This window comes from Macaca nemestrina, chromosome 1 (assembly GCF_043159975.1).
Source record: "Macaca nemestrina isolate mMacNem1 chromosome 1, mMacNem.hap1, whole genome shotgun sequence".
Lineage (NCBI taxonomy): Eukaryota > Metazoa > Chordata > Mammalia > Primates > Cercopithecidae > Macaca > Macaca nemestrina.
Window position 1 is genome coordinate 116,713,980 of NC_092125.1, and position 15,333 is coordinate 116,729,312.

The window sequence follows — 15,333 nt, forward strand, 5'->3', positions numbered from 1 at the left end:
ACTCCAATCTCAGGGCCCTCTGCTTTTTGAAGCTTACACAGAGACACATGTGCCTTGCTCTCAAAATGCCCACCTCTGTTACTTGACCGGCTGCTTCTAAGGGCATGACCCTTAGGGGAAATCCACTTCCCTACTTTTTAATCTCTGACAAATGATAACTTCTTTTCCATCTTTCAAAATTCCCACCTGCTGCCATTTTTCTAGCCACTGTGGCACCTTCTGACTCTCCTTTACACCTTCAGGACCCTCTTCCCCTGGCATCCAATTTAACCACACTGCTCCAAGTTCCTCAGGGCAAGGTTTCATCCTATACCACCAGAGACCTAGTCTTCCTTCCTCTCAAAAGTAGGCCTCCTTGGAGAAGGTCAGGATGGGCCACCAGCCAATCACTTTGTTGCCAAAAACTGTCTAATGAATCTTTGCCATAATTTCCACAATGTTCTAATCTGTTCTACTTTATCCAAGTGTTCACAGTTATGTGACCCATTAATCCAGGAGAGTAAGACATTCATGGTGGCTTCACCAGGTTCTCTTGAAAGAACCCTAGGCAGAGGATTTAAAAACAAATGGCATGCTGATTGCCCACCACCTAGACCACCTGTTAGCTAGTCATGCTCCACTGTGGGGGCAGTAGTCCAGCATAAGGTAGATGGAGGATCACCCTTTGGTGGTGACCTACTAGCCAAACCCTCAAACACATATACTTTCTCCAATGCCTAACTCTCCATCCAAGTGAGTGACAGATAAGTGTGTATCTCCAGGGAAAGCAGCCTGTGTGTCAGCACACACAATTCCTCAGAACCATGCCTCATGTTCCGCAAGGCTCAGTGAGGAAGGACATCCTCTTTTCTCAGGCAGAGTTGAGACCAGTTCCAAGGTGCTCAGTAGAGAAAACCAGTTTCCACAAAAGGTAACTGGGCAAACAGCAACAGATGTATTCTCACATGGAAGACAGTTTACAGAAACTCCACAGGCTCACCCTGTTAGGGCTCATCCTAGACCTGAAAGTCACCCTGGATTTGCAGTCTCTGAAATAAATCAAAACCTGAAGAGGACGCCATCACCTCAGATGCCTTAGATGTGCCAGCTTCCCACTCCAGGCTGCAGCTTACCAATCTGCCCATAGGCCATGCTGATCAGCCTCTCATTCACAAGTTTGTCTGTTTTGGGATTTCTGGGCTGTCTCTTCATGATGTCACTCTCAGCCTGCTCATAAGCCAGGGAGATGGCAGGAACCTGGGAAGGGGTGGGGACAAGGAATTTAATTACTAAAAATAAGGAAGCTAATATGGTGAACCTTTTGTTATAAAATTCTTGCCCTCCCATTTAAAAATCTTTTAGGTGAAGTACACAAAAATAAAGATTCCCATCTGATGTTAACTATTGCCTTGAAGAGCGGTAATACTGATTCTGTGATGCGGGGATTGGGACACACACTGGATATTGGTCCTGAGAATTTCTTTTCCCAACACCAGCCTCATGGATGCCGGGAGCACAGTGCCAGTGAATGAAGACACAATTCACACCTCACTACTATTGATCTGTGGCTGTTGCGACACTCACCATGTCAGTACCCAAGTCAATGCAGAGGATGGTGACAGTCCCCAGTGGTAGTGGAATGTTTGCAATAATAAATATCAGGAAGGGGGTGATCTCGGGAATGTTACTGGTTAAGGTATAAGCAATGGATTTCTTCAAGTTATCAAAGATCAGACGACCTATGAAGAAGCAAGATTTTTTACTGTTAGCTTATGAGAGAAGCACATTGGAAACTGAACATATCCAAGAAATATACAGAAATGGATGCTAATGGGCAGTATCTGAATAAGATCTTGGTGTACACCTTAAACAGCTCTCACCTTCCTCTACTCCAGTCACAATTGAGGCAAAGTTGTCATCCAAAAGAATCATGTCAGCAGCTTGCTTGGACACATCTGAGCCAGCAATCCCCATAGCAACCCCAATGTCTGCTTTCTTCAAAGCTGGAGAGTCATTCACACCATCACCAGTCACAGCCACAATAGCACCCTACCCCAGAAAAGGGAAAATGGGTTAATACCAATCACTGTTTCTAGTGATGGAAATAGTGCGACGCATGCCCCCTCTGAGCACTCATTACAGACACTACTCCTTTCCTACTGAGACTATTTATGAAGCCTGAGAACCATCATAGGGAAGTATTCACACAGGCCCTACACCAAATAACAGAACTGACAAGTGACAACAAACATAGCCCCCGGCATTAACAAGGGCTACTCAAAGTAATGACTCTGGTGGGTGGCACTCCAGAAAATCCCATTCCTGTATGCATGCCCAGTAGTCTCCTGACCACTCACATCTCTACTGCAAACACTAGGACCCCATATCAGATGACTCCACGGAGGGGTCAAGCTCTGGGACACAGTGGGACACCTGGACTTTAAAGTGCTTCTGTCACTGCTAAACCATTAACAAGTCACCCTCTCTATGCCTGGGAGCTTCCTTCTGGCCTGTTTTATACAGAGTCTAATACAGCGAGGTTTGCATCCATCAACGTTGCTGTGTTTCCACTGGAACTCCAATCCCTAAAGCCAACAGTGCCCAAAGCAGCCCGATCCTTGTGCTGGCTGACCTGTCTCTGGCAGCCTTCCACAATGATGAGCTTCTGCTGAGGGGAGGTCCTGGCAAACACTATCTCAGTGTGGTACTTCAAAATGTCATCCAGCTGCTCGGAGGTCATGTCCTTTAGATCACTGCCATGCACTACGCAGGCCTTGGCATCCCTAGAATTAGGACAAAAGAAAAAAAAAAGTCACTCATCACATCACCAGCACGTGTCCATCACCTCAAGAAGGGATATTCTTATGCAGATCACTCTGTAAACAAAACAAAGAAGGAATTTTCCCCAGCATGTAAAAGCTATTAAGTGTTCAGTACTTTACAGGTTACAGAGTATTTTCATATATTTTATCTCATTTGAGGCTCATGACAATCTTTGGGGCAGGCCTGTCTGTATTCTTTCCCTACCTTTATAAGACATGCTGAAATATAACCAAGTTTTAGCTGGGTGTGGTGGCTCATGCCTGTAATCCCAGCACTTTGGGAGGCTGAGGCGAGCGAATCACTTGAGGTCAGTAGTTCGAGACCAGCTTGGCCAACATGGTGAAACCCCATCTCTACTAAAAATTTAAAAATTAGCTGGGTGTGTTGGTGGAGGCCTGTAATACCAGCTACTTGGGAGGCTGAGGCACGAGAATCACTTGAACTCAGCAGGCGGAGGTTGCAGTGAGCCAAGATCATGACACTGCACTCCAGCTGGGGCGACAGACTGAGACTCCATCAAAGAAAAAAAGAAATATAAGTTTTAGACAGTGGCAGCGCTGATACAAGACCAAACCCTCCTCTAACCCTAACATAGGGTGAAAGGGTCCTAAACCTTAAAACGAAACCAATTTGCTATTACCTATTTTACTTCATTGCCAAGTGTTTCCTGTGTTTGCCTGAACGACCTAAGTAATTGTCCCTTCCTTATTTTATTTTGTTAGTGTGGACCTGGAAAGTGTCAAGGTGCTAGGTGCTAGGCAGTAGAGCTCAATGGTTAACAGCATGAAATCAGAAGCTAGACTGCTGAATTTACTATATGACTTCACCAGTTCTGAGGTACTTCAAAAGCCTCTTGAATCCCTAGCTTCCCTGCTCTGCAAATAATAGGTCACCATATCAAGCTCTTAGAACAGTAAATACCATCTAAATGCTAATTATTATGACTTGCTCTTACTTAAAATCCTCCTTAGGAATGACAAGGTTGCTTTCTGGCAGTGCAGGTACATTTCCTACTCAGAGCAAGCCTGGATGCAAACCATTATAGAACCACACTGAAGATTTTAAACCATCACTACTTGCTCAGCAGACTGTGATTTGAGCTTCCTGCCTTACCTGGGGTTCACCTGGCTGACTGGGATGTTGAGGCGGGCAGCAATGTCTTCTACGGTCTCATTGCCTTCTGAGATGATGCCCACACCTTTGGCAATAGCTTTAGCTGTGATTGGATGGTCTCCTGTGACCATGATGACCTGTAATAAACAAGACAATGTGTTGAATGCAACTGTCAAGTAAATGACCTTAAAGTCTTATATCCAGTAGGCAAGAGTAAATACTAAGGATGATTCGGCTTAGAGTATCAAAAGTAAAGGAATGCAAATATAAAACTAATAAACATCGATTAGCCAACAATATAAACATATGTATCCACAGAAAGGAAACACAAAGGCAATACTCAGGTTTTATCTTGGTACACGATCACTAGCATATACAATGTCTATTTTTCCTTCTACACAGTCACATAAAAATACTCGAAAATTACTACACCAGCAAAAAAAAAAAAAAAGATAAAAATCTGATGCTGGTGGGACTGTGAAGACACCACATGCTACTGGCTAGCATTCTCAAATTGGCACAATTTGGAGGAAAAGCAACATGTGACAAGAATTCAAAATTGTTATTTTTTGATGCAGTGATTGTACTTAGAATATACTTTAAAAAGAGGTAGTCAGAGTGGTGAGGAAATAACTTCTACAAAGCTTTTCAGGGCAGTATTAACCCTGAGAGCAGGCCGGGTGTGGTGGCTCACGCTTGTAATCCCAGCACTTTGGGAGGCTGAGGTGGGCAGGTCACCTGAGGTCAGGAGTTTGAGACCAGTCTGGCCAACATGGTGAAACCACATCTTCACTTAAAAATACAAAAATTAGCCGGGCGTGGTGTCAGCTAATCCCAGCTACTTTGGAGGCTGAGGCAGGAGAATTGCTTGAACCTGGGAGGCGGAGGTCGCAGTGAGCCGAGATCGCACTATGACACTCCAGCCTGGGCAATAGAGCGAGACTCTGTCTCAAAAAGTAAATAAAATAAAATCCTGAGAGTAAAAAACGGAAACAAATCACATACCCAGCAACAGGATTATTAGTGCACTTGAGTAACATTCAGCTACTTAAAAAAAGACGGATACACAGAGGACACCAAACACTCACTAATAAACAGTTAACTGAAAACACAGAAGATATGCCATTCATTGCATAAGGTACATTAATTTAGAATAATGCAATGTTTTAAAACTTCAAGTCTTTTGCTGTTTTTACTTTGCTTACATTTCTTTTTTAAACAACTGCTTTCCAAAAAATTTTTAATTTCTTGTGTGTTTACACCATCATTTTAATACTATTTGGTCTTTTCTGGGTGCAAGTAAAGCTTTGGATAGAAATTAATACTCCAGGTGAGATAAAACAGTGGCCATCCGGACCTCAAAGGGCAACATTCACTGAGTAGGGTGTCCCAAGGCACTAAGAGATGAAGCCAAGGAGGCGCCTGGGCACTACCTTAATTCCAGCACTTCGACATTTGCCCACGGCATCAGGAACGGCCGCCCGTGGAGGGTCAATCATGGAGATGAGCCCAACAAAGCACAGATTATCGATAGGGAAATTCACATCGTCGGTGTCAAACTGGAACCCTTCAGGAAACTGTTCATCTGGCAGAAAGAGGTGGCAGAAACCTGCGGGGAGGACAGGAGCCTTTGAAAATTTCAGTGACGCCAGGCAGTAAGAAGGACAACAGCAGCCTATTCAGCCCGCCTACCTTTCTCTGGAATGTTTACTTTGGAAAATTTTTAAAGTCTATATTTTTATAACAGAGTGAGGGTTTTGTTTAACATTTATGAACGACAGAGTCACTGAAAGAAAAAAAGCATTTGAAAGAGAGAATCCATCACACCAGGCCTCAGAGGAATTGGAAATTGTTTAATGTGGAGAAGACTGAATTGATAACCCTAATTTTGAGCACCAGGATATTAGGGTTCTAGACTTGCCCACTGATGATGACACTAAGTTATTTGGATTTGGCAAATCATGGAATTACGTGCCTCAGCTGCCTTCTCTGGAAACATCAAGGCCATACCTCTGCTCTCTCGTTCATTTAACTGAAACTTATTACCGAGCACCAATATGGGACATCATACTAGCTACTTTTGAGGATAAGTACAGATCAGATGCATTCTGCCCAAGGGGTTTATCATCTAGTATAGTTAATACAAAAATCAAGATAATGTCAGACATTCCTTTCAATGTTGTATGAGGTTACAATGATCTTTAACGTGCCATGTAGACTCAAAGAAGAGAGACTGCTTCCACTCTGGGGTGGTGGAGGTAGTGAAGTGAAAAATACTTAAGAGAAGATAGCAATCCTTCGGTTGGATAGACACATACGAAAGATACCATGAATTAGATTTACCCAAGTTAAGAAGAATAGGAAGCATTATATAAATAATGAATGTAGTATCTGTCAAGCTACAAAGTATTATAAATACCACTTCCCCAAATACATTAGACAATGGGTAAAGTGAACTTCTCAGCCTCAGTAGCTGTCAGGGTAGAAAAAAATGGATAGCATCTTAGACTAAAAGTTTACCGTTAGTCTAGTTTCTGAGCTGAGCACATAAATGCTCATGTAAATTCACACCCATTCCAAAGCAGTCAGGAAATAGTATGTCTAACTTAGACACACTAAGAATTAATTACCTTTAATTTAATTAGGCTTATTATTTATGTCCATAGCAACAAAGATTAGATAAGAAAGATCTTCTTCCACCATTGTTTTTTTAAAAAACAAACAGAACTGACTAGCATGAGACCAAAGGTCTAAGTACAAGTCAGAAGCAAACCATCAGGACGTTGTTTCTCACAGCCCAATACACTGACCATTTCTCCAGCACTTATTGTTTTCAAAATGATAGGGGGCAAATAAACAAGTAGGAGGATTGCCCCTGAAAGACACAGAGGAAGGTCAACAAGACATACAGGTTCATAGGATCACTTGTTAACTGTCTACCAGACTAGGTTACTTGATAGAAACGTGCCCAGGTGCTTTGTTACCAGGTTGTCTGCATACCTAGGACTCGTTCTCCGAGGCCCCCCAGCTCCAAATAGGCATTCTGAAAGGCGTCTTTCAGCTCCTCATCCAGGGGCTGCTCCTTGCCGTGGAGGAGGATAGAGCTGCAACGGTCTAGGATCCTTTCTGGGGCACCCTTCATCACCAACAGGTGTCGGGGCTCTGACGTGTTGGGGTTCTTATGAATGGACAACTGTGAAGGATTGTTGAGATATAAACATTGGATGGTTGGATGTGTGGCAGTCCATGGTGGAAAATGGAGCTTCACTTACTATTTAGTATTTGCTATAAAAGACCCAAGATCCCTTCTTTCTGAACTCTGAAGTATCTTATACCTGTAACATACTCTGACTGCTACAGAAAAAAAAAAAAGAGCACTATGATGTATTCATAAATTCCTGACACTTGTTCACATTAAAAAATAACACATACAGAATTTCAGAACACAGGGATTGGGGCACACTTGCGCACACACACCTCCAGCACCCTCCCCACATGCCCACACCCACCCCACATGCCCACACCCACCCCAAACCAAAAGTATTCAAAAGGGCTCAACAGTGTTTTGCAAGAGGCTTCATTTATCCTGCTGATACTCAACTAAATTATGACATTCTATATGTAATCAAGGGTAAAATTTAAAGCTAAAGCTTATAAAACTCCAAAGGGAGAATATTTCCTCTTCCTGCTCATGTACCTCCCCTCTTTGTCCCCCAGCTTGCCCTCGCCCTCCGTGTACCCATTTATCTTCAGACCTGGTACTTGTTGGTGGAGTTGAAGGGTATTTCGACGATTTTGGCGTATCTTTCTCTCATCTCCTTCACGGAACCACAGCACAGCTCTATGCACTTCAAGAGTGCTGACTCAGAGGCATCTCCTGCAACTGCCCGCTGTGAACAGAGACATCATCTGTAAATTATCTCCAAAAAATTTCACTGAGGCATCACTGAAAAACAGGAAAAATAACTCAAGACACATTCCAATCTTGTCAGAGGTAGCAAAGGATGGGCAAGAAGGAAGCAGCGGTGTTAAGTGGGACAGGAGTCCCTCTAGCCCAGACCACTGCTGTTCACAGTGCTTCAGACTCAAACCCCAATGTCCTTCCCCGGCCCACAGTAGCTTCTAGTGAAAGAAGGCTGTGGGAAGGTGTCACCTTCCCTAGAAGAGGTATAACACACCCTTTCCAACCTACTGCAGTCTATTTCTATCTTCTCCCGGCCTACTGAAAAGTCTCAAAGCCAATGCTATTCCCAACTACCTATTTCTGGTTCCTTATCTGAAAATACCAAGTGAGAGACTAAACATTTATAGCACCTTTCATTACTGTAGAATTCATAAGAAAATGCTTCGGGTCTCAGGACTGGGGACAAACTGCCTATGTCAAGGGCAAAGTAGAAGACTTTACATTCTAATCATAATTGCGCAAAATTAATTGGGCCTGAAGGATGTGAACTGAAAGCTATTACCAGCTCCAACAGTAATAAAATCGAACCATGTAACATTTTAGTCAAAGCCCACGCTTCAGGTGACACATATTATCTGTGATACGTGATGACACACTTATATTTTGACATACTGAAAGCATTTTCAGTTGTAAACAACTTTTATATAGGTAAGCCTTTTAGAACTTTAACATCTAAGGTTGCATATGCAGATGAACAGATCAATGCTCAGAAGTATAGCAGCTCCACAGAGCAAGAAAGTTGGCTGGGTTGGAAAGAAACACAAAATAAGTGGGGGACATTTTAAATAAAAGCCAGCTATTTTAATAAAAGCAAAATAGGGCTGCTTCCCCCTCCCCACTTTTTAGTAATAATGCCATCAATATGGCCCAACTCCAGAAATACTTGGAATACAGCTTCTGCTACCTTTCTGGGGTTTTTTAATCAGGAAAGAGTTGATACTTGTGGAACCTGATGCTCAAAGCCTAGAACATTTCCACTTTGAGGTAAAGAAAAACATGAAACACTTATCTCAAGTTTTATCCCCAAGATAAACAACATTATCCTCAAATCAACATCAATTCAATGCCAAGAAAATCTCCTTTGCAGAATAAATGAACCCTATCCTCACCACAGAAGGCATCTGAGTTACATCCAAGCCACATTCCCTTTGGCAACTTAGTTTATACCCACAACTACTACAGGCAGCTTCACAGAGAATGTGGGACCCAGAGAGCCTCACATAGCTTTCTTCTCCTACAGGACTTTGTACAATTCACGATCCTTCTGAGACTGCATCTTCACTTGGGCGGCACAGTAAAATCTCAATCATTTCAAACTGCATCAGAATTCCACAGGCTAAGGCTGGGCTTATTTTGGCCTGGAGCTTATTTTTACATCATTAGTAAACAAGCTAAGAACCAATAAGATAAGATAAGCTGAGCTATTTCAGGAAAATAAATGGCTTAAAGGATTTACTGGAATCTACTGTATCCTAATATGCAAATACGATTATCGAGTCACTACAGCCCTCAGCTCTCACTGTCCACTAGGTTAGGTGATAACATAAACTCAGAGTAGTAAAAGCAGATGAATTAGGTTTTTCACCAATAAAGACTGTCTTCCATCTCTTCCCATCCCACTTTGGTCAGATTTTTACTGCAGCTTCCCTTTTTAATCAACTTATATGGAGCAGGGGGTCCTATAATACATCAGGATCTACAGGCAACACAATGTAAGTTACAGCAAAGTACTGCACAGACCACTCCAAGTGTTCTACAGTGAACAGTCACACAGACCACAAAGGTAATCTGCTACTTTTAACACTCAAATGGCAGTTCTCATGTGCTGTCTACACCCCTCCAAAAGGCAACCCATTATTAACTCTTGAGCCTACCTTAAGAATAGGTAGGTTTTCCTGGTTAGCCTGAAACACTGCCCTGTTACAAAGACCTGCAATTCTGGACAGAGCAAGCCAGGTAGCTGAAGTCTTGTCAAAAGAGACACCTGATGGAGGCAAGAAAACACAACAGGACAATAATGCATTAAAGGCTATGTTCTCAGTTCTCCTATTAAAGTCTTATAGAAATTTGCAGTGATACATCTCATTTCCCAATTAATGAAACCAATCACATTTCAGGCATTCTTCAATCACATTTGTAGGGCAATTTAAAGTTTCTGCTAACATGCAAAAAATCAAAATCCCATACCCTTGACTCTTCACTAAATGATAAAAAGAAAGAAAGAAAAAGCTGTCACGAGCATTAAAAAAGAAATTTTTTTTTCATGCAATTTCTTAAAAGAAAAAAAACCAAGTGGAGCAGGTGGCTGAGGTGTGTGGTAGCCCTGGCCTTACCACTCTGATTCTCTGTCGTATCAGCTTCATGGATTTGATTGTCAAACCACATGTGGGCCACTGTCATCCGGTTCTGAGTCAGAGTTCCAGTTTTATCCGAGCAGATGGTGGATGTGGACCCCAAGGTCTCCACAGCTTCTAAGTTCTTCACTAAGCAGTTTTTCCTCGCCATGCGTTTGGCGGTAAGTGTCAGACAGACCTAAAAAATATAAGGACGATTATTACTTCACTCAATCAGGTTGGAATTCTACACAGATTCTTGCTATACCCTAATGTGGAAGAAATTAGTCTAAAATTAAATCTCTCCAACCTTCTTCTGAAGTCTGAAGAAATAGTAAGGGGAACCCATACATGAGGCTTCCCCTTCCTTCCAGAAAAGCAATCTATTAAGAAAAACAGTAACAGGATTCTACCCTATTCTATCCCCCTACTTGATCCCAAGTTCTTCTCCTTTCTCCACTGCACTGTTCTGGACCACGTGATAATTTAAAAGCAAAATGTATGCTTTGGGGTTATCTTACGTATAAACAAATGCTGAGGTTTTCTCACTGTCAAAACTCACCATATGATGTGGCTCTCAAGAAAAACTGTATCAAACATCCAGAATAAAACATAAGTTGGCAATACCTTAGAATAGGATAGCAGAAGAATGTAACATTCATGCAAGCTGATCTGAGTCAGGGTGACCATCACCTGCCTCTTACCGTGACAGTGGCCAGCAAACCTTCCGGCACATTGGCTACGATGATACCGATGAGGAAGATGACAGCCTCAAGCCAGGTGTACTCAAGGATGAGAGAAAGGATGAAGAAAGACACACCCAGGAACACAGCCACACCCGTGATGATGTGGATAAAATGTTCAATTTCTGCAGCAATGGGGGTCTGGCCTCCTTCGAGCCCAGAAGCAAGTGTGGCAATTCTTCCCATCACAGTGCGATCCCCAGTGTAGACAACAATACCACGTGCGGTGCCTTAAAAAGAAGGGGAGGAAGAACTGTACCTAATTGTATCTAACCTGAAGGAAGCCACAGATTTTACACAATTACATAGCATGGCTAAAAAAGAAAAAGAGTTGACAAAAGCACACTTTTAAGGGCCAGACTTTTGGTTGTACATGCTGCTTGGCAAAGGGACTTCTCTCCATTAGCAGGACAGCAGCTCCAACACCCACGCCAGACTGGTGTTGTTGACAGAAGAGGCAGGTGGAGGTAAGGGAAACTGCCACAAGGTTTCCTGCCAGCTAGGAAAACACCTCTGCTCTGTGCTTGACACAAGTTGTCAGAAATGGAGCCAATAAAACAAGAGATTGTGCCTATGGTTTTGATTTTGTTAATGCCCAAGAGAAATACCACACAGTGCTCAAAGTGCCAAAAAACGGCCTACCTTCAACACAATTGGTTGAAAAGAAGGCAATGTTCCTTGTCTCCAGGGGGTTTTCATTTGTGAAATCTGGAGACCTAGTCTGGGGTTCTGATTCACCAGTGAGTGAGGAGTTATCCACCTGTATGTGAGGAAAAGAAGAAAAATGTCATGTGAATACACTGCCTTATCATGGGCTACTGTACCCCTCAAATCCAGCTGCCCAAACAGCAGAGCTAGCCATGAGGTTTGTTAAAATAAAAGTTCTACCTTGCAGCCATTTGCAGATATGATTCTGAGGTCAGCAGGAATTCGGTCTCCTCCTTTTACTTCCACCAGATCCCCAACCACAACATCCTCTGCATTTATGCTCATTTTCTCACCATTTCGAATCACAAGGGCTTGCTTTGGAAAGGAAACCATTTATACTGTTAGTATACCAACAAAGAGAAGGTAGTGTCCAAAACAAGAAAATAAAATTAAGAATGGTCTATTATCCTAATTACCTATACTATTCACTTTTTTATTTACACAAGTTACAAAAGCTTGCTCACCAGTTTAAGAGATATTGCTGTAACAGTGTGCCTGTATTCAGAGTTTACATTCAAAAGAAAGGCTACCACTTTTTGGGGTAGAAGGAAAACAGGTTGTTTTGGGGCGGAGTAGAAGACATCCATCTCTCTGATGGAGTCACGTAATATTTGGAAAACCTTAACTTCACACTAATTCACAGGCTGACATGCTTGGGGCTGTCAAGTCATCCACTGGGGAAGGACAAAGCGTCTGGTACCTGAGGGACCATGTTTTTGAAGGATTCCATGATCTTTGAACTTTTAGCTTCTTGATAGTAGGAGAAGCAACCAGTTATGATGACAACGGCTGATAGCACCACACCCAGGTACAGCTGGAAGGGAAAAGACAAGTTAGGGCCCGCGGCTCTACACAAGAATTAGGGGCATTCAATTAATTTTTTGACTGAATAAAAAACAGATTTTTAATAGAGAAACCAAGATTTCAGAAATATAGAACTCATGTTTTCTTATTTATCCTTCTAAAGACCACATAGAAAGGGTCAGAAATGGAGTCAGTCACACCAACACTTGACCACTAACTGGACTTTTGGAAATGTTCTAGATGCATCAGTTTCTCCTGCTTTATAAAACAAAGATTGTTTTTCAACCAACTTGTGGATTTTGAAAAATGGCCACCAAGCATTTCTGGACAGGTGGATGTGCCAACATTAAAAGCTGTGCTCTGCCATTCAGTGGGTGGCGGCCGGGGCCTGAGCAGAGCTGCCTGCTGACAGCAGCACATGCACGTGGGCATCCCACGTGTAAGAGCATCTACAACGTGGGTGGTAGAGAGAGGAACTGGAAATGAAGGAAGAATGGATGGGCCTCGAAGGCAACAGCTGCTGACACTATTCCTCAGTGTTCATAACCATTAAGTAAAGAGTGGTAATTGAGAATAAGTGGGAGACAAAGACGGAGAAGATATCTGATGTGTACTACAAATCCATGTGCTGAATTACAGAACTCACATTATCATTTTGAGGTTCCTCTTCTGTAGCAGCTTGGATGCTATAAGCCAAGAAACAAAGAATCGCTCCAATCCACAGTAACATTGAGAACCCCCCAAAGAGCTGCCGACAAAACTTGATCCATTCAGGAGTAGTGGGAGGGGGAGTGAGGGCGTTGGGACCATCTCGCGCCAGGATCTCAGCTGCACGAGCAGATGTTAATCCCTGAGAAGCAGTGGAATATAAATAAGGCAAACTGTACTAGCACTTACAAGCCAACATACCTATCTGATAGCTGGACAGCTGCAATAAGGATTTAAAGAAGAAACAAAATGTCCCAAGCTAGAGAGCCAAGGTAAAACCTAGCAAATTCCTCCATGAATAATTCTGCTGATGAGCCAGCCTCCAAAGGGTTCAGGCAAACAATATGCCCACGTTTCCCAAGGAACCCGTAACACCCAGATTAAAACTCTTTAAATTGATCCATCAATAAATTTGAATTCAGCCTGGTTTCTTCTAAGTTTTAGATCAAGGGATTAATGCCAAATTGCATTTCTGCCAAAAAGGTATCTACTTTCACAAATCCATTCAGTTTTGCAAATTAACAGCTTTGAGTTTTCTATGTATTGATTCTGTGGGGAGGGGAAAAAAACCCCTCTACAAACATCAAAGGAGAAAAAACTTCCTGTAGAAATCCGTTGGGTTAACAGCCAAGTTTTAAATATACAGCTTGATTCTTTGCTTGTCTGGCAGGCAAGGGCTCACCTCCATGTGCATTTTAGCCAACTCCCAATAAACCTGTTGACTGAAAAGTACTCACTGGAAAAATCTACTCTACTAAAGCCTGCTATTTTTCTAATGGGTCTTAAACCCAAGATTCACTGACAGCAGGCAATTATATATAAGCTCTCATTAAGAGAGGAAAATATGATCACTTTTATACTCTCAAAATATCAAGTCAAAAAAAATAAAATATTTTTGTCTAAAGAATCTATTTACCTGTATTTTGTGCTCATGTTACCAAACATTTGAGTGCTATCTACATGCCAGGAACTGAATTCAGTGTTTTAATTAACTTGTTTAATTCTCATGACAATCCTTTTTAAGGCATTATTAACCTCATTCTACAAGGAAGGAAATAGACCCACAGCATTTGAGTAATGGGCATAGGTCGGAGAGAGCACACTTCATTAAGACTCTAATAAAAACCTAAGTGAGATGTGAAGTGGCAACAGAGACTGCCTGGCACACAGTGAGCAGAGTCACTGTTGGCATGTTGTTCTGAGTCGAGTCGAGGCCTCCTCTTGGAGCTTAAAGTGCCTGTGTCAAGAAAAACGCTCTCAAACCACGTTCTTCTCTACTCTTTCTTTTTTCTTTTCTTTTTTTTTTTTTTTTGAGACAGAGTTTCACTCTTGTTGTCCAGGCTGGAGTGCAATGGCGCAACCTCGGCTCACTGCAACCTCCACCTCCCAGGTGTAAGCAGTTCTCCTGCCTCAGCCTCCCGAGTAGCTGGGATTACAGGCACACACCACCACACCCGGCTAATTTTGTATTTTTAGTAGAGACGGGGTTTCTCTATGGTGGTCAGGCTGGTCTCAAACTCCTGACCTCAGGTGATCCACCAGCCTTGGCCTCCCAAAGTGCTCAGATTACAGGAATGAGCCACCGCACCCGGCCTCTTCTCTACTCTTACACCACAACAATCAACACAGAAGATGACTTCTGTGACCAAAGGTGTGGCGGTTTCTCCCCACCACCAAGATTTCCTCCAGTTCAATTCCAACACTATCTACCTGGAAAATCAGAAAGGTGGAACAAGATTAGAGTCTTGCCTTGTGGCAGGTGAAAGGAGGGCAGGAGAGAGATCCTGTTTCTTGAAGCCTGACACCGAGGTCTAACACACCCAACATTATAACAAAAGACTGTAATAAGGGCTAAGGGAGTTATGAACCAGGAACTGTGGACAAAAAACAATATATATCAGAACACCACAGTACCCATGGCTCTTGATGCCTTACTGAAAAAATACTACATATTGGCTTGCTATTTAAGTTATTCCCAGACTTTTCAGTGATTATCTGGAAATAAGACATGCCTAGACTATTTACTTTTATAACATTTGTTACACATTTAATGTCAAAATCCTCTAGATAACAAGGATACATAACGTGTATTTTATGAAAAGGTTTCTTTAAATTTTGTGCAAAACAATTTACAAATAAATGATGGAATAACTAAACA

General features: G+C 42.4%; 1 protein-coding gene across 1 annotated transcript in view; it reads right to left on the reverse strand.

The window, feature by feature from the left end:
• LOC105479125 (ATPase Na+/K+ transporting subunit alpha 1) overlaps positions 1-15,333 on the reverse strand; it is a 31,522-nt gene that overhangs the window by 4,154 nt on the left and 12,035 nt on the right. Inside the window, exons 4-18 of the mRNA XM_011736937.2 lie at positions 13,114-13,317; positions 12,364-12,477; positions 11,844-11,978; positions 11,598-11,715; positions 10,917-11,185; positions 10,213-10,411; positions 9,754-9,863; positions 7,671-7,805; positions 6,916-7,108; positions 5,349-5,524; positions 3,916-4,052; positions 2,612-2,762; positions 1,860-2,028; positions 1,564-1,718; positions 1,113-1,236 (exon numbers count right to left, since the gene is read on the reverse strand). Of these exons, the coding sequence (XP_011735239.1) occupies positions 1,113-1,236; positions 1,564-1,718; positions 1,860-2,028; positions 2,612-2,762; positions 3,916-4,052; positions 5,349-5,524; positions 6,916-7,108; positions 7,671-7,805; positions 9,754-9,863; positions 10,213-10,411; positions 10,917-11,185; positions 11,598-11,715; positions 11,844-11,978; positions 12,364-12,477; positions 13,114-13,317 (2,389 nt within the window). The remainder of the gene's footprint in view (positions 1-1,112; positions 1,237-1,563; positions 1,719-1,859; positions 2,029-2,611; positions 2,763-3,915; positions 4,053-5,348; positions 5,525-6,915; positions 7,109-7,670; positions 7,806-9,753; positions 9,864-10,212; positions 10,412-10,916; positions 11,186-11,597; positions 11,716-11,843; positions 11,979-12,363; positions 12,478-13,113; positions 13,318-15,333) is intronic.